Genomic DNA, 17,949 nt, shown 5'->3' with positions numbered 1-17,949 from the left:
CTTCAGGGATCCAGTGTGCACCTCTGTAAAATGGGCACAATTTTTTTTTCATCTATAATCCAGCAAGCTAATAGTAGGCAAAACTGCTCTCAGGTGCTTCAGCATCCCCTGGGAGGACACTGGAACATAAGTAGTGGATAGAGGTTGCACTAAACTGAAGTGACTTTAGTGCTTCCCTTTTGTATCTACTTATCTTGACAGCAGAGATGCTGAGTCCCATGTGTGTGTATCTGCTGTGTACTAGAATCAAAGGAGACCTCAGTGGTGCTTAAAAAGGGAAAGAGAGCTCTTCATGGCTGCTTCTTCCCTCGGCAGAAAGGAAATGGAGCCTGGCTTTCTAGGAATGAGCCCTGTGTGCTGAAACCTTTGTACATCATTAGACCCCTCTCATGCCATCCGTGACTTTCCCCATCCCTCCACTGGTAGCTCCACCTGTGTCACCCACCTACTGCCTGCTGGTTTTCTTACTGGTGTAAGTGTTGTCTTGGCTGTGCAGGCCTGAGGGTGCTCGGTACCCAAAGCTGCTGGCTGCCCAGTGGGCTGGGGCTGAGCATTGCAGGGGCTTGAGCTGCTCACCTGCCTTCAGCAGGACCCTCTGTGGATATCTCCTCCAGTCTTGCACTGAACTTTAGTTCCTTCGTGACCTTCACCCTCTGTCAAACCCAATTGAAGTTTTCCAGCTCAGAAATTCCTGGGGAGGATGGGCAGACAACAGCTGAGCAGAAAAGAGTTCTTGGGCTTATTTGAGCTAATTGTTCTGATAGTTGTGATTGAGTGGGAGCCAGGAACTCGTTAGTTCTACTCTGGCCTCCAACACTTCCACTGCATGACCGTAGAGCTGCTGTTAGGTTTCTTTCTCTCTCTCTTAGTTTATTATCCTAAGGGCGAGGCTGCAAAGAATTATAAAAGCAAGAGGTTTAGAAACTACAGCATCTCATCATGGCAACAGTACTTGCACAGGATGATGATACAGAGTGTAACGGTATGTTCAGTACATCCTAGAGAATATCTCTTCTTTAAGAGCTGGTACTTCCTTCAGAGGAAGTCAGTGACCAACTCCTACTGATTTATGGAGCAAGATGGCTCTGAAGACTCTGCAGTGAGAATTGGAACCATGTTAGTAATGTCCAGGTAAACTGTTTAAAACAGGGTTCTTGCTCCAATTATGTTAACATGATTTCCCTGGGCAGTAAAAAAGTGCATAACCATGTACTTTGCCAAGTAACAAAAGATAATTATAATGTAACCACATTTCATCCATCCTGAAACCCTCCTGCTGTCTGGCTTAGCCAGCCCAGCTCACAAATAAAATGCTTCCCATGGAAATATGGATGTTTCTGGCTCTTCTTCCATCTGAACCTCTATTTTCCTCGGCAGTTACCTAGGAAGGACAGGTCCTTATGTTAGTTCAGCACTGTGCTACATAAACCTAAACAAATCCTTGGCTGATTTCTGGTGCTGTTTTGGCTTTCTTGAAGGCCTTCTTCCAGTACTGGTACTACGTTAGGATTTCTCAGTCCTGGAACATCATTGCTGTCACTGATTATATTCTCCATCAGGTGTTCTGTGTGTTAGTGAGCCCTTCAGCAACCAGAGCATGGTCACTGCAGGGTGTGGATCTGCCCACTCCCATCAGTGGCTGCACAGCAGAGTAATTTGGAAGACTGATTTTTGGAAAGGCAACTCCTTGGCTGATAAAGCAGTAGACAGCGGTCTGCTCTTCTGGTTCCTTCATTTTTGAATTTCAAAGGCTAAATACAATTTTTAGTTTAATATTAGGGTGAAATTGGGTAAGTGGCACGGAGTGAAGCTTATTGCTTAGGTCTTGAAAGGAAACTGCCAGAGCAGCACTGTGGGAGCCACTTCTACATTGGCAGACACATGGAGTCTGTGACCTAGGAGGTGCTTTCTGCCTCTGATTTTGATGAATCTTTATGGTTTTTTTTCTTTAGTTGATTACCTCAATTCCCTGACTTCCCATTTCTTGCTTTATTCTTTCAAGAGTTCATTAATCATTGTTGTGTGATGACTGTCTAGTGCAGTGCTGGCACAGGGCCATGGCCAAGCCCTGCTCCCTCTGGTAATGGGGGGGTCAGACTCAATGAAAGCCAAGCTCTTTCATCCTGCCAGCTGAATCCTAACATTGTTCTAGCATCCACTCCACCAACTTCATTTTTTTTTATTAAAGATCCAGTATTTGCAACTTGATTTGTGTGATTTATTTTTGACTAGGGGACTCCTGGAAGTGTTTATCAGCTTCTGGCTAATACATTTGCTGCTGTGGTCCAAGAATTTCTTCTAACACTTTTGTTAAGGTGACAACTCTGACATGAGGCTCTGGGAGGCTCTGGGAGGGCTGGGAGTGCGTTTTTTGTGTCTCTGAATAACTATTACCTTTGATAAATTATTGGACTAATCTCTACTGCGCACTTAATGCTTGATAATTGCTCTGCTCCTCTCTTCAGAAGTTCAAATCACAAGTAATTCCTGCAAGGGGAGAGGACAGCAGTGCTCCAGTCTGTCCCTCCAAGCAAGGGCTACAAAGACAGATGGGCAGCAGGTGAACCAGTGAGCAATCCTTAAACTAAACTCATCCTCCCAGATCCCTCCTCTTCAGCCACCCAAGTGTGAGATAAAGCACGAGGTGTGCTGGCAGTTCTCAACTTCCCTCTTTTCTGCTGTTCCAGCATTTGGATTGAGACGAAGGCAGTTTCCAAACAGATGTTTCTTCTGCTCCCTAAGTCTGTTCTCACAGCGCAGAACAGAAGCGATGCCGGGTAACTCTTGGCCTCTGTTTTCTTTGTTCCTTTCTTTCCTTCCTTCACTTATCCCATCTGCTTCTAACTGCTTTTTGGGCCCTTGAGCCATCCGTGTGTCAAAAGCAATTCACGCTTTGCCAGTGCTGGGAGGAGAGAGGCAGATGAGATGCATGGTCCTGAAACAGAAAGAGTGAGACGTGGGTATTGAGCTGCTGAGTGAACCTGTGACTTGTGCCAAGTTGTTATTTTATTCCAATGTGAAAGAACTCTTCATATCTTAGTGTGCATCCTATTCAAAGCTGTGATTCCCTGTTGCAGATTTGAAGGCCTAACAGAGGCCTGTTCAGGTTGTCACTAGCCAAGATTGTACCTCGAGCTGCCATGTGAATCAGTTCAGTTTATCCACCTGGCAGCTCTGTCCAAGTCACTTGTGTTCCAGAGCATCTTACTGTGTCCCAGGCTGAGGAATCTCTTCTTCCCAAAAGAGGAGATGGTGATTGTGAGGGTGGTCTTCACTTTCTGTATCTGAAAGTGGTTCTGTGGCTCATCTAGAGCTCTTCAGCTGTCTAACGGGGACTGCTGAGTTCAGACCCTGACACAGAACCCTGGCCTGCTGGTGCATCATAATTTCCATAACCATACTTTATTGTGACTGTTGGGATAGTTCTGCTTTATTATAATCCTTGCCTCAGGATGGTTCCTTGGCAGAGTTTTGCACAGACTCTGATCACTGTTTAATCTCTCACTATAGTGAAATAACAGTTTTTTCACCATATCCAGAGTATTCCTGCCCTGGTTCCCCATCCCAGGCTCAGGTACAAAGCCTTGGTTCTTCTCTCTTTTGTTTCTTTTCATTATTGATTTGTTTGATGTGTCTCCTGCAGGCCAAACAAGTAGGTCTAGTAGGTTCTAGAGGCATTTTTTCTTTTATTGTTACTGTTTTCCTTGACAGAAAAATATCCCCACACTTTTTTTCTTTTTTTGCCCCCTTGCAGTCTGCCCATTTTTGGTTAGTTATTGCTACAGCTTCTTTTAGATCATTCCCTTGTGCTGTGGGTCTCCAGAAATGAGAATCCTGTGCAGATGTTAACCTTTAAGGAGAGAGAAAATTACTTACCTTGTCCTAATGCGGGTCCGGAAAAACAATCCTGCTTACGTGTTTGTATTTCCATCTATCTTCCCTTTGAACCTGGGTGTATTATGGTGAGGAGCTGATGGGTTCTGGCCTGGGTATTTAACTGATTGTTGTACATCATTCACCCGGAATATTGGTCACTTTGAAGGAGATTTTGTAGCCTGCATGTAATTAGGGATTTAGGAAGAGCGTGTGCTGTACATGCTTGAAGAGACATGGTTGAAATGTAAGAGCCCTCAAGGCAGCCTCAAGCTATGTCACAGTGCCCAGAATCTTCAGAGCTGGGGGAATTTTCTTGCCTGATTTATGCTGCAGGCACAGAACTCAGGAGGGGAACCTTGAGGTGACATTTGAAGAAGCACAATTACTGGGCAAATAATTTATTTCCGCTTTCTTTCCTCAAAGCCTGCTGGAACAAAACAGTGCTCACTAAGAAAAGGCATTAGCAGACTGTCCAAGCTAGAGTTAAAAGGACTTGAAAAATCCAAATGATAGTGTCTCACAAAGTGTATTTCTTTCTTTCTGGGTCTACCTGCCATCCTTTGTGCATGCAACCCCTGGCAGGAGCTGTAGAAAGTTGTTGTGGGTTTGACAGACATCTCCTAATATGCAACTTTGTTAGCAAAAGTAATCTTGTGAAGTGAACCATTACATTAGAATGTAAAGGTAATGATTTGTGACATGGCTGTAGTGGTGGGGAAAATATTTGCTTGATATGCCTCTTTGTGCATGAAAGTCTGTATTGGTTATATGGCACCTTTTCATTTCCAGAGTGCAGCACATCCAGTAATTCCTGAAACTAGCACCATGGTAATGGAGTTCATAGGTGTATTTTATACTTCTATGTATCTAATATTAGAGTATTATTATCTAGTATTTAATATTTTACAAAAAAAAAGATTGATTTTGTATCTTCTATTGTCACCTGAACACATTCTGTTATCTTTTACTTTGGAAGCACTTTTAGGTGCTACAGATACATACTCACAACTTAAATTTCCATTGAAGAAATCTGCATGGAAGTGGTAAACCAGACCTTAGTTCAAATTCTGCAGAGTGTCAAAAAACCCCCAATGTTTTATAATAACCTTCAAGTCTTTTCTAATTTCCTCATACATATTGCTCAAAGAGCTGCTTATGCCTTCATTCTGTAGTGATAACAAGGGAGATGATAATTATTCCTATGGTTTTAAGCTCATCTTTCTTGGAATGTCCTCTCTTCAATTTTTAATTTTGCCTGTATCTTGCTGTTCACTTTCTCTGGTTGCTACCACAACATCCTCACTGGCATTTGCATCACACAACCTGGAGTTAGATCTGCTCTTTCACGCTGACCCCAGTTTTTTTTCCAGCCTGCCAAATAACCCCATGAGTGTCCTTCTATGGAAGAAATCATCCCTCAAATTGAACAGGGTCAGTTCTTCTGGCTCAGACTGCTGGGTGCAGACTGGACATCATGAGTTGTCTTTTTGTGCAAGTTCTTTAAAACTCCTGAGAGCCTAGTGCTCGAGTAGCAGTTAGAGGTAACAAGCTTAGGACAAGAAGAATCCTCATAGTTTTGATTGCTGGCCTTGTTGTACAGTGTCAGCTTTGGTCATGCTCTGGAATATCAAGTGTTTGATCAGTTATAGAGGCTCAGAGGAAATCCAAAACTGACAGCATTAGGGTGGCCAAGAACAGTAACACCTTTTATTTCTATTAGAATTTTCCACTAGCTTTGATTCTGGGAAGCAAAGGAGGTGAGACTCCAGCTTTTCCCATCTCTCTACTAAATGACCCTGGGCTTTGGTCTAGACTTGCAAATTTGTTCTGAGAACCGTTGTTGTCCTCTTACAGTCTAGCATCTCATTAAGAAACTAACTGCAAAATCAACTGCTCTTGCTGACATGTTTCCTGATTTAGATGCAGCTGGATCCAGCTGGGTTTTAATGCCTCAGATAGTCCTATCGAAGGATTATATTTTTTCCCTCCTCTTGACACGGTTAAATCTAGTTGCATTAGGAATTTAATTAGGAGTTAGCTTAATTGTGCTTTGAGCTGTTCTTTCTCCCATTCAGCTTTCCTAGCAGAGACTGTGAGTCAGGAAGACTCTTGAGTTCTATTTCTGTCCTTGTCACTAACACTAATGACCTTGGACTACTCTGCTGTTGTTTTTTTTCTGTGCCCCCAGTGCAAATCAGGCTTCAAGTCCTGCTTTTTCCCTGATTGTTGTGGGGAGGGAGTGCTTACCTCTGCAGATCTGAGCTGAAGAGTTCTCCCTTACTCAGCTGGCCCATCTGTCTGGGAACAGAAAGCAGAAGTTGAAACTTTTATTTTTATTCCTACTTGCTGGCTGTTGTCATGGAAGGTGATTTCTTCTGGCTTCCTGAAGAATCCCTCCATTGCTTCCAGGCATGGAGATCACTTTCTGAGCACTGCTCTGCTGTGTCTTTGGCTATTGTGCAAGAGAGAGCTGTGATAGTAACTTATGTAATAAAAAAACACCCATGCAGGTTTGGAAACAAGTTGCCAAGGCTGCCAGAAAAATCTGAAGCAAAGCTCTGCTCACCCCTTGCTTTAATTACCCTGTTGTGTTTACTTCTAGTTAAAGCCATGTGTAGCAACTAATTCACAGCACCTATCTGCCACCCAGCACCAAACAATCAGCTGATGTATTTACAGTCAGGAGGTTGACAAGGTTTGAAATTTTGTTTTAGAATCTGTCATGAAGAACTGGAGCAGTGGGAGGGCTTGTGTGCTCAAGCTGGTGCTGTGGGCACGAAAACACGAGCCTTCATCTTGTGTGTGAGGAAAAACTGGGTAGAGCAGTGGCAAAAGCAGCTGTCAAAGAGCTGAGGCTTTCCTGAGCTTTGGGCATTGTTCCAAGGGGTGTATTTGCAGAAATACTTTTTTGGGAAGGTGGGTTTGTGATGGGAATCAGTCCTGTGTTATCTGGGAGGCTAATCACCCTCCTGGCCAGGCAGGGATGTGTGTGTAACCCCAGTGTTCACTCCACAGATCACCTCTTTGGCCAAGAGGTGTGTGACTGTGCTGATGCAACAGGGTAATTTGTACTCAGTCCTGAGTCAAGGACCTTGCCCAAGTACAGACACTTCTCTCTGCCACATTAAGCCATTGACCCACTGAGTGTGTGCAGACAGGCCTTGAGCTTTGACCCTGAGTCTGCCACTGCCATCTCCTGCAAAGTGATTCTGGATCTGCAGGGTTGGACAAAAGAATATTGAGCATAGATTCACCAGATGACCTCAGTGCCACAGTGTTCACTACGCTGTGGTGATTCCAAAGAGTCTGGTGCTGGGGTCTGTGTGGCAGATGGATGAGCTGAAGCACAAGGTAGTGGAAGTTGCCCAGTGGGTGTATGAGAAGGGTCAGGAATGCAAAGCAGAGAGGAAATACCCATCCAGTTGAAGCTGATGAGATTGTGTTTGGTTGGTTTTGTCCCCTTTGCCATCAAAGAAGAATGATACTTTAAATAAAATTAGAGAAGTGAGGTGAAGTTAGATTACCACGTATCAAGGTGAGACTCTGTAGTGGTTATCAGTTGTTTGAAGGCTTATTAAATGAAAATCTCTGCAAGTCACTTAATGTTTTATTCAAAGACAGAAGCTACCATGGATGCTATGAAACAAGCAGGTTGGCTGGCATGTCTCTAAATTGCTGAAGTTCCTGTTGGGATCTATTGGATTTGCTGTAATCTTTAATTATAAAACATAATTACTTTAGAATGGATTATCAATGTTGGTGTCTGTTTCTGGGGGTTGCTTGGTAACGTCTTTCATGTGCTGAAGCACTGACTGTTCTGCAAGTTACAGGCTTTTAAACCCAGAAGGTAAAAGCTTGTGGATATTAAGTCTGCCTAAATGGAACCTTTCAATCAAGTGGAGTTAACATGCAGCTTTTTAATTTTTGTTATTACTTTACTATTACATAAAACCATTTCTAAAGACAGTGGCCCAAAGAGGTAGCCTGAGAAGTTCCTCAACTTTAATATAAAGGTTTTCAAATAAACTCTAGCCTTTTTATATCATTTTGCCTTAGTGATTTATATCTCCATGTGATAATATTAAAAACAGCAACAGATAATAAACATGTTACTGTTTCATTACCTTTCCTGCAGTCAATCCTGAATTATACAAGTGTATGCAAGTCTGATTAGAAAAAAATACCATCCATTATTCCAAGTATAAACAGCTTATCCCGATGTGTTCAGGCAGATTTTTTTCATCTCTTTGCAAAACTGACAGTTGGTTCCATTTCTCTCTGCATTTCATCATGTGGCAAATTATTTTTTTACATCTGGGGAAAATATGTGGCATTGCAGGCTAAAAATCCAAACCAGAACAGGGCTATTTTGGGGTAGTAATGAGCCTGGAGAAGGGAAAGAACAGGTTCTAGTTTTGATACTGATAAAACAACTCATCTTTCTCTAACTGCAGAGAAAGGAAGAGAAACCTGTCTGATAATTTGAGGTGGGAAAAACCAAGTAAGAAATACAACAGGGAAAGAAATATTTAAAATTACACCCACCACCACCCTTTATTTATTTTTTAAAAACCAAAATTGGTAATTTCTTAGCTAGCTTAATAGTTAAAAATTTGAAGGGGAGTTGAAGAAGGGGGGTTAAAGAGTCACAGAAGTGGTTATCTTGTGAAGATAATGGCTTTGTGTAATGTTCCTTGGATGTTCTTGGAAGGGGCTGATTGGTTGGTATATTTAGATTTCATCTTTTAAGCATTTACTAATTATCCCAGCCTAGATGGATAAAACTAATCAAATAGCTGTTTGGGAATGCTCTGCATTTTGAAATCTTCCCTGGTAACAAAAGGAAGGCAAGTGATAGTGTGGGGGATTTCTTTCTTCTTTTTTTTTTCCCCTCTCATCCTTCTGCTTTTTCCATGTACATAAACCCAGGGATTTTAGGTGGTTTAGTTAATACATATATTAAAGAACATCAGATTTGCACATTTATTCAGAGTAAAAACTCTTCCTTGGTCAAGTTGGTATCCTGAGCCCTGCTTCTTCAGTATCTGGATCACAGGTCTTTTTGTTCTGAATTCTTCTTGACTGCCTCTCCACTGGAGTCTGATTTTTCCATGACCTCTGGTTCCCTAAAAATCAGTGGAGCGGTGGTGACACTCCCACAATCACAACTGTAAAACCCATGGGCTGAAATTGTAAATCCCAGCTGTGGTCCAGCCTGGGTGGCATTATAAAAGCAGTGGTGCCCTCCTGTAGAGTGGCACGTCGGGTGTGTGGTGAAGAGAGTGTGATCAACTTGGATGCTTTTGTTTACTGAGTCTGGGGTGGTGATTATTGCTGTGTGATTTGGCATATATGATCTTAGGAAATGTAAGGACTCTTGCTGAGGCACATTGAGCAAATGGAAATGAGAGAATGGGCAAAGCTGTGGTAGGAGTGTGGGTGCTCTTGTGGATGGAGAAGTTTGAGGTATCGGTGAAAACATTCAGTGCTTTGTATGATTTTCTGCTGCAGCATTTGAAGGGACACAAGCACTTGGTGTTTGGCCCACTGCTTTAAACAAGAGTAATTGTAAAGCTGACTTCTGAAGAGGAATATTTCCATACATTAACTGAAAAAACTGCGTTGAAAGCGATTGTAAACCAGCCTTCCCTGCAATGCTTTGTGCAGACTGAACACTGCAGTGTTGTGAACCTGCAGAGTTGTAGACAAAGCCCCTGAACCAGCAAATACCTCAGGGCAGGACTTGGCACTCAGGGCCTGGCCCGTGGCTGCAGCCTGTAGGAAATACTTGTGGGCTTGGGAGCAAGATCTTTTTTTTGGGGTTGGATGGAGCAAGACAGAAGAAAAGGTAATAGCCTGAATGATGAAAGTGAGGGTTAGGGTTTTCAGAATTCAGTATAGTTACTTGTAGCTGATTTCAATATATAATTGTCCATCTGGGTAGCTGAAGCTCTCAAAAGTAAAAAGTGATTTACAGATTATAGAAAAGGAAGAGCAATCTGACACACTTGATTATAAATTTGGAAGTCTCTGCTATAAATCAGCTGAAAGCCAGGGTGATTAGAATTTCAGGGCCAAATAGATAATTATCTATTAGATGGCAGATGGCACACTGGTAAGAACAAAATCTAAAATTATGGATCTATTTCCATAATTTTTGTGGTTCTGGTGCCATATTTCAAATCTGAAATGGCATGATGATGTATTGAGATCTCTCATGACTAGCGTGACATAAAATATTCACTTCTAACCTTTGTTTCTCATCAGAAAAAGGATTTAAACACCTTGCTATGCAAATAGTCATGTTGTACCTCTCAGTTACATCCTCTTCCTTTACAGCTGAGCCTTTGGAACCTCTGTCAGAGAAAGCTCCTGAAAGCTCCAGCTCAGTCCTCTGTACGGTATATAAATGTGCAGTCCCCACTTTTAGAAACTTGATGAATCTCTTCAGTGGTTTGGAAGTTGTGCTGCTAAATTTGGCTTGGAAAGGCAGCTGCAGAAAGCCAGGATGAGCAGAAGGGAGCAAATGCTTTTGGCTTTTAAACTTTTCCAGTTGCTGCTTTTGGACCCACTGCTAGTGAGAGGAAAGCTTGATCTTGGAAAATGCAAGGGTATCACATTTTGCATCTTGCCTCTGAAAGATACAGAATTTAAAAGCAGAGAGCAAAATTTTGTTCACATAAAGGAAAACTGAGAATGAGGCAGCACATCCAGTCTCATCCATCTTCTCCTTGCCTGATTACCAGCTCAGGACAGATCAGAGAAGGAGAGTTCAAGACACTCCAGCCAGCACAGCCTGAGAAATAATTTTGTAGTAGAAGTTCTTGCAACACTGACAAATGCAGCCATTCCCTCTTGTCCCATCACTGGTTACTTGGGGAGACTGACCCCCCTCACTCTAACCTCCTCTCAGGCAGTTGCAGAGCCAAGTCTCCCCTCAGCCTCCTTTTCTCCAGGCTGGACACCCCCAGCTCCCTCAGCTGCTCCTGCTTGTGCTCCAGACCCTTTGAAGGGAAACCCAGAGTAGTTTTCTGGCCTGTTTGTGTCAGCAAACTCTGGATCCCAGGGAGCCACCTGCACCAGTGAAGCAGAGCTACCAAGGTTTCTTGCATGTTTGGAAGAAGAAACTTCAGACCTTTGGAAATGGAGGAGTTAAAAAAGTGGAGGGAAGGAAATAACTTTAAATTTCATACTCAGCTTTAAAAGAGGGTGATTCAGAATTACAACGTTAGGAGTTTTATGCAACAAAACAGAGTAATTTCCACATCCTCTCCATGTCCAGGCTATCTGTGTGCCAGAAGGGTGGGTCCTCCTTCCTCAGCTCTGATTGAAAGGAGAAATGAACCAAATAGATCGTCTGGCTGTTTCCTTTCTGCTGCACAAGCCCTGTCGCTCCCGGTGGGAAAGCTGTCTCTTTATGGAAACACCATCTTTCCTGCAGTCAGTTTTAGGATCAAACTCTGAGACATAAGAGCATTTGCTTGGTGCAGTCAGAGAGAGCCCAGAGTTCCTCAGAGATTGCCATATGTTCATGAAGAACAAGAACTACCCACTTAGAAGAATTTTGCCACCATAAAAAACAAACCCAGAGACCTGGCAAAAATACAATTAAGACCCTGAGTCATATGACTGAGGCATGTTTGAGTGAATTTTGTGGAGGGTTTTCTTCCCTCCCCCCAGTCAGTGTTTAGTGTCCTCAGAGCAGAGCATTCAAGTGACTAATCCATCCCACACTGAGTTTTGAAAACCCAAGTTGACTTTGTTTGTCCAACATTCCTTCTTCTGGTAGTGTTGGAGTCTGAATGTTATCAATCAGTTCAGCAAATGTTTATCCTTGTCCATATGACCAGCTCTGGGAAACTTTACTTTGGAAATTGGATGTTTAAGAAAGTAGGGGAGTGGGGGTTGTGTGTATGGAAATCTGGTGATGTGGCTTTTTGTGTGCGTGTTGCTAATTAGGGAGGATAGTGCCAGAGGTTTGCAGTGTTGGGTTTGTGAAACACGCAGCTGGAGGGAAGGGCCAAAGTAAGAACTGAAACGACAGCAGGAATTTCATACCAAAGTAACCTGCATATTCTGATCCTGAAATAGAGCAGCAAATGCTGTTGCAGACACGAGACAGGGGCACTCTGTGGAGGAATGATTTGTTTTAATCTGTCATTTCCTTTCAAATGTCTTGTTTGAGTGAAGACTCTTATCTTTGTTGGGCGGTGGTGGAGGATGTTGTCAATTCTCTGAAGCCACCTTCTTCCCCTTTGTTATCTGACTTTTTTCCAGGGATGGAATCAAAGAATGTACAGGTCACTGCAATGCTGGGAATCAAACTGCTTGGAGCCAGGCTGTGTGGATTATAAAAGGGAGCTTTATTTAAGGCACTCCTTAGAAGCTGACGAGTCCTAGTCTCTCCAAGCTTCAAAGAGGATACTTGTAGGTTTAATATTTCCTACCAGCTGGAGCCAAAGGGGCAGGGGGACAGAAAAAGCTGTGCTGGTGTATGTGTGTGTTGGAGCTCACACAAACCCACTGCCTTGCAGTCCTCGGGGAAAGGTTAATGTGCTGAGGCTGGGCAGGACAGTTTAAACGTCCCAAAAGGAGTTGTTTGAGTTGGAAGGGGTTTCTCAAGAAATCACCCAGCCCATCTGCAGGACTCCCTTAAGAAAGCACTTTTGAGTTTTGATAGGAAGGTATAAAAATGTCATGGATCTCCCCTTTCTCCTTTGTGAAGGTATCCTGTTAATAAATAGAAAGCAAACTTCTGTGCAGCCCTTAAAGACCCATTTCTTCCTCTGCTCACCACAGTTTTACATGCCTTGTGTACCTCAGTGCTGCTGCTTTGCCCAAGTTGCCTGTGTAACTGCTGCAAGGTGGGCAGTGGTGGGTGCTTGTGCAGTTTGTTCAAGTTTCACTACTGCTGTCATAAAGAAGTGAGAAAACTCAGAAGGTAACATCCCTGTCCTCAGGGACAGATCACCTTGGGCCTTACATTCTTAGCCTATTTAAATTACCATTCTGAAATACTGATGCTCTGTGAAAAAGGTCAGAAATTCAGAGGTGGAGGCACCTTTCTAAAATTTTCCACTTGGTTTGCACAGCCCAGGGGCAAAGTGGACTCTCAGTGTGGTGGGTACTGTGATACATCTGAAACGTGCCAGTCCCAAGTTCTACATCCAGAGTGGTAAGTTGGAGACTTTAGAGACTGAAAACAGCTCAGTGCAAGTTGAAAATATAATTAATGGATCATGGGTTGCTGGGTTTAGCTGTGGATAGAAAACTCCCATTAGTTTCCAGAGCTGAAGTTCAGGAAAACTTTGGGTTCTGTGAAGCACTTGAATTCATTTTTTTTTTTTTTCTTTTTGCAGATGATGAAATTTGCCTGGGATAACTACAAACAATATGCACTTGGAAAAAATGAGCTGCGCCCGCTGACAAAGAACGGCCACATTGGGAACATGTTTGGTGAGTTCTGAGTCAATTTCAGTGCAGTTTCATTGCTGTTTTTTAAGGTCACAGGTCGGTGCCAATTCCTCTCTGCAATGCAGTGAGGTATCTGTAACAGCTTTGATCTCTTTTTTCATTTTTCTGAAGTGAGACTTCTCAGCACAGCTCCGAGGGGTTACCTTCCCATTTCCCACTGCTAGGAGTCTCATTCCCCCAGGCCTCTCTCACTGCCCAGCCTGTACCACCTCTGTGTGCAGCTCTAGCACCAAATGTGTCTGAGAACAGTGTGAAAACCGACCAGTGTCTTTACTAAAACATGAAGTCAGTCCAAACCTGACAATCCTGCTATTTGTCTAAACTTGTGGGCATCAGGAGGTGACCAAACTGAGCATTTTCTCTCTCATTTCTCCACTGTTGAGCAAGATGTGAATGCCATGAAATATTGAGTGAGTGAATCAATATTAAAGGCTCTTTATACTGTGTGCTTACTGACTTGTGTAATTTTACTCTTTAGCAGATTGCCTTTTTTTTTTTTAATGTGAGCCACTTACATAAATCCAGTGCTATACTTGTTGAATTTCTGGGATATAAATTGCCTTTTTCCTCATTTGCATTCAAAGCATTTCCCTTCTCTGCTTTCTGTGCCCTAGCTTGACCTTGCCTGGACAGGTTGTGCCATGATGAGGGGCTGCAGAAGGTGGGGGAAAGGCAGCAGAATCTGCTTTAGGAGGACTTTCCCACCCCTCCTCAGGGAAGACTCACTGTACAGAGGTCTCAGCTTCTTTCCACACAACTCTGCTTTGCAGAGATTATCTCCCCGAATCCCTCACCCAGAATAGAGTTCTTTAGTGGGCAAATGATCTGTGAGTTTTATTTCCTCAGGGTAAAGGGACTGGACCAATACAGTGTGAAGAAACACTCCTATTCCTGGTTTTGCACTCTTTAGGTATCCCCACCCCAAGAATACCCAGGTTTCTTACTTGAGAATTTGCGTTAACTTCAGCCCAAAAGTGACACATTGTGCAACTTTTCCATTCTGGCAGGCTTGTCAGAATTCCTCAAGGAGCCTGCCTGTAAACAGACAAAAATATTGAAAGCTTTTAAATGCTTTTATCATGCTAAAACAATTGGCAGTGCTTCTGCTTGTTTGTAGCTTGCCTGTGAGCACTGTCAAGGAAAATGCTTTGGAGCACAAGGATTTGCAGACAATTGCAGAAAAGAAGCTACATGGAACATTTCAGCCTCCTAATAGGCTTTTCCTGCTTTTAACTGTGGCTGGGAAAGAACAGAAGCATTAGGCTGCTGCAGCCCTTGATGCCTCTTGTTTTCAGAGGCTTTAGAAATTAGGCCAGGGCACACTGCCTGCCTTCCTCATTGTTGCCCATGCCCCTTCCTGTCACATCATGCATCTCTTTATTTCAAATGACAGATTTAATGGAGGCAAATCAGGAACTCTCCAGGCTGGAGGTGTCAATCTGAAGATGAGATTTCTCTGCAGCTGTTTCCATGTGGGAGGGATGGAGCCTCTTTGGGGCTATTTTCAAGCATGTTTGTGTGCGTGAGGAGCAGTCGAGTTCTTGAAGGGTGATACATTTTCCTGTTGTGGATGTGATGCTCTCTTGCAGCCTTCAGTTTAGCAGCCTCATCCTGGGGGAAGCAGGGGAGCTCTTCCTTATCAAATATTCTCTCTCATCCAAGCAGAAATACAAGATAAACCTTCTACTCCTACCTAGCATCCTGCTTCTCTGAACAGCCACCAGCTGGCATCCCTCCCCAACATCTGCCCCCATGGCAAGAAAATCACAGACAGAAAAACTCCACCATAGTTCATCTCTCTTTCTCCTCAGCCTTGGAAGGTGGGAGCTCACATCTAGGAGAGCACCTGGGCAGTTTCCATACCTTCATACCCAGGGACCAGGCTTGCCCACCACCCAAGGAAGGGCTGGGCTGCTACACTGGAAGGCAACCTTCCCATTTGCTTCGACTTTGATCTGGTGACTTGGTTTTCCATTCGTGCTTGTGATGGATGCTCTCCAGACCCTGTTCCTAGGGCATCAGTTTCATCAAGGTTCTCCCATGTTCTGGATGTAGCTTATTTGCAGAGAAGTCTTTTGATTGCAGTCATTTGTAATCGTTGCAACTTGAAAGTGCTTTCCTTAAACACACTAGCTGCAGCCCTTTCATAATTATTATTTATTCATCTGTGATGCTTGTGACAAGATGTGCCATGCTAAACATCCCATCCCATGCCCTCCCGTGGGGATAACATGTTCCGGACTTGCAGCCGTTTCAGAGTTGTGAAGATTTCCCCAGAAGTTGTGCCATGGGAATGGGCAAAGCACACTGCTAGGGTAGAAGGATGATCTCTGTTAGACTGAAACCTGAACCACAAGGTTCCCATGTCTGTGACTGTACAACTGGAGGGTGTTAGCGTGAGGGTGGTGAGAGCCTGGCCCAGGTTGCCCAGGGAAGCTGTGGCTGCCCCATCCCTGGCAGTGTTGAAGGGCAGGTTGGATGGGGCTTGGAGCAGCCTGGGCTGGTGGGAGGTGTCCCTGCCCATGCAGGGGGTTGGATCTAAATGATCTTTAAGGTCCCTTCCAACACAAACCATACTAGGATTCTATGATTTTCAGAATTATCTGCAAAATTCCTCTCTGCACTTCAGCTAACTCAAGGATTACCTGCAGAGTATCTGGCCACTTGCAGAATAGGGCCAGAAGCATGTTGTTTTAGAGCTATTGAAGAAAAATGGCACAGCTGAGCTTGTGACTAAGGGTGAAGGCCAGAGATCTGCAGGTGTGTGTTCTGTTCCCAGTGTTGATCTCATTATTTTAACCCTTCTTACCTCAGCATCTCAGCATTCCTGTCTTTGAGGTTGTGAGCATTAGAGTAATTGATGTTTGCAAAGCGTGTTGAATTCCTTGGAGTGAGGCTGCTGGAGAGGGCAGCTGTATTATGGAGCACAGCACTTGAAATGCACCTGTCACTGTGATCTCCAGCAGTAGATAGTTGAATTATTATTCAGCCTGCTCCCTAGGTCTGTCATAGCTACTTATTTTTCTGACAAAATGTTTTTAAAATCCTGTTAGCTTTACAGAGTTTCTCTAGCTGTGGCAGAGTGAGCTGGCATCTATTGCTGCTCATGCATCAGCTGAATTGTCAGTTACATTTTGATTGCACAGTCTTTTAACAATGATAAGGTAAGAAGCCTGATTTTCAGATACCTCTTGAAGTGTGCAGTGCTGGCAGCAGCAGAATCCTTTTTGACTTATAACCTAAGCCAATTTGCTCTGAATATCAGTGACAGCAAGTAAATATGGAACCTTGCTGTGCTGCTAGACAGTCATTTTTCATCACCTAACTGCACATTAGTTTGTTAATTTTGGTCTAAAAATAGCAATACTTAACTAGGTTCCCCCCCGTTTTTTCTTCTCACTTGCAATCACACCTCAAATTATTAATTCCCTTGTCACAGTCATTGCTCCTCTCAGCATATGCTGAGTTTGTGCATCACGTTGAGGCTCTGTAGCTTTATCTGATGTCAATCCATGTGACAACTGTCACATCTAGGACACAGCCAGGTCACCAGAACTGGATGGCAAAGATCTAACAGCAGCTGGATCTAAAGACGTGAAGTGTTTAGACTTCATCTTCATGCAAGGTCCTCCACATTGCTCCACATTTCCCTGCCTGGTGACAGAGCACACAGGGATAGATAGCCCTGTGATAACCCTGCACAGGCTGGATAACAGTTCTTGGAAGCTGGGTGGCTGCTTGGGCTGTGTTTATGTACAGGCTGTGACCTGAACTGTTCCCACAGTTTGTTTTGGAGACAGGAGATCACTGGTCATGGTTGCCTGGAAATGGTGCTGGTTTGGCTCTCCAGGATAAAAAGGGATTGAAGTGACTGGAAAAGGAAAGTAGTGACCACATCAATATACACAGAGAGGCCTCTAGAAAATACCAAGGTGATGGAGATGCAGAAACCTGCAAGTTTTTTCTTTGTGGCAAATCCTGCAGATTTTCCATCTGCACATTGACACTGTGACCTGCCCAGGCTCTGGTCTGGGTGGAGATTCAAGTAACGTGTCTCCACTGGATTTACACTGCCAGGTCTTCACTGGATTTAATCTGCCAGGCTCCTTTCATAGGAACTTCTAACAGCAGCTGGAAGGCTCTTTGACAGGCCCCTTGGGTGCTGGGCGCAACTGGACATAAAAAGGCTCTCAGAGTTAGTCCCTTCAGCCATCCCATCTTGCCTCTTGAGCCAGACATTTTCCAAGTAGCTTCCTTCATCAGGGATTTAGCTGGGAAGCCGTGAAGCAGGCAGGAAATGTGTCCACTTCAATTAGAAGCAACAGGAGTTGATGTATGAATATTTAACATGGGAAAGGTAATTGGATGAAAATACTAATTCAGCAACGTTTGTAACTACCAGAAGAGAAATGGTAAGCTCCAATTGTGCAATCACTTGGTGCAGCTTTTCTGTTCTGCCTGTGAATCTCTTTCCCTGTGATCACCAAATTACAAAACCCTGGAGTGTCCTTTTAAGTGATTAAAATAATAACAATAATAATAATTGCTTGCTGAATTTGTATGCTGAATTACTCCTGCCTTTTGCACATAGCACGACAC

At 43.6% G+C, this 17,949-nt stretch overlaps 1 protein-coding gene and 1 long non-coding RNA gene across 5 annotated transcripts in view; one reads left to right on the top strand and one right to left on the bottom strand.

The window, feature by feature from the left end:
• MAN1C1 (mannosidase alpha class 1C member 1) overlaps positions 1 to 17,949 on the top strand; it is a 67,321-nt gene that overhangs the window by 9,212 nt on the left and 40,160 nt on the right. For all 4 annotated transcript variants that reach the window (XM_051638299.1, XM_051638298.1, XM_051638296.1 and 1 more), the window contains exon 3: positions 13,236 to 13,332. In XM_051638299.1, coding sequence (XP_051494259.1) covers positions 13,236 to 13,332 — 97 coding nt within the window. The remainder of the gene's footprint in view (positions 1 to 13,235; positions 13,333 to 17,949) is intronic.
• LOC127393321 (uncharacterized) lies at positions 1,211 to 6,316 on the bottom strand. The gene is made up of 2 exons (XR_007891433.1): positions 6,124 to 6,316; positions 1,211 to 2,935 (listed from the first exon to the last, which is right to left on the bottom strand). It is a non-coding gene; the product is annotated as an uncharacterized LOC127393321 (long non-coding RNA).

This window comes from Apus apus, chromosome 21 (assembly GCF_020740795.1).
Source record: "Apus apus isolate bApuApu2 chromosome 21, bApuApu2.pri.cur, whole genome shotgun sequence".
In the NCBI taxonomy this organism is placed as follows: domain Eukaryota; kingdom Metazoa; phylum Chordata; class Aves; order Apodiformes; family Apodidae; genus Apus; species Apus apus.
The sequence above is the reverse complement of the archived record's forward strand: the minus strand, read 5'-3'. Positions and strand labels throughout refer to the sequence as shown.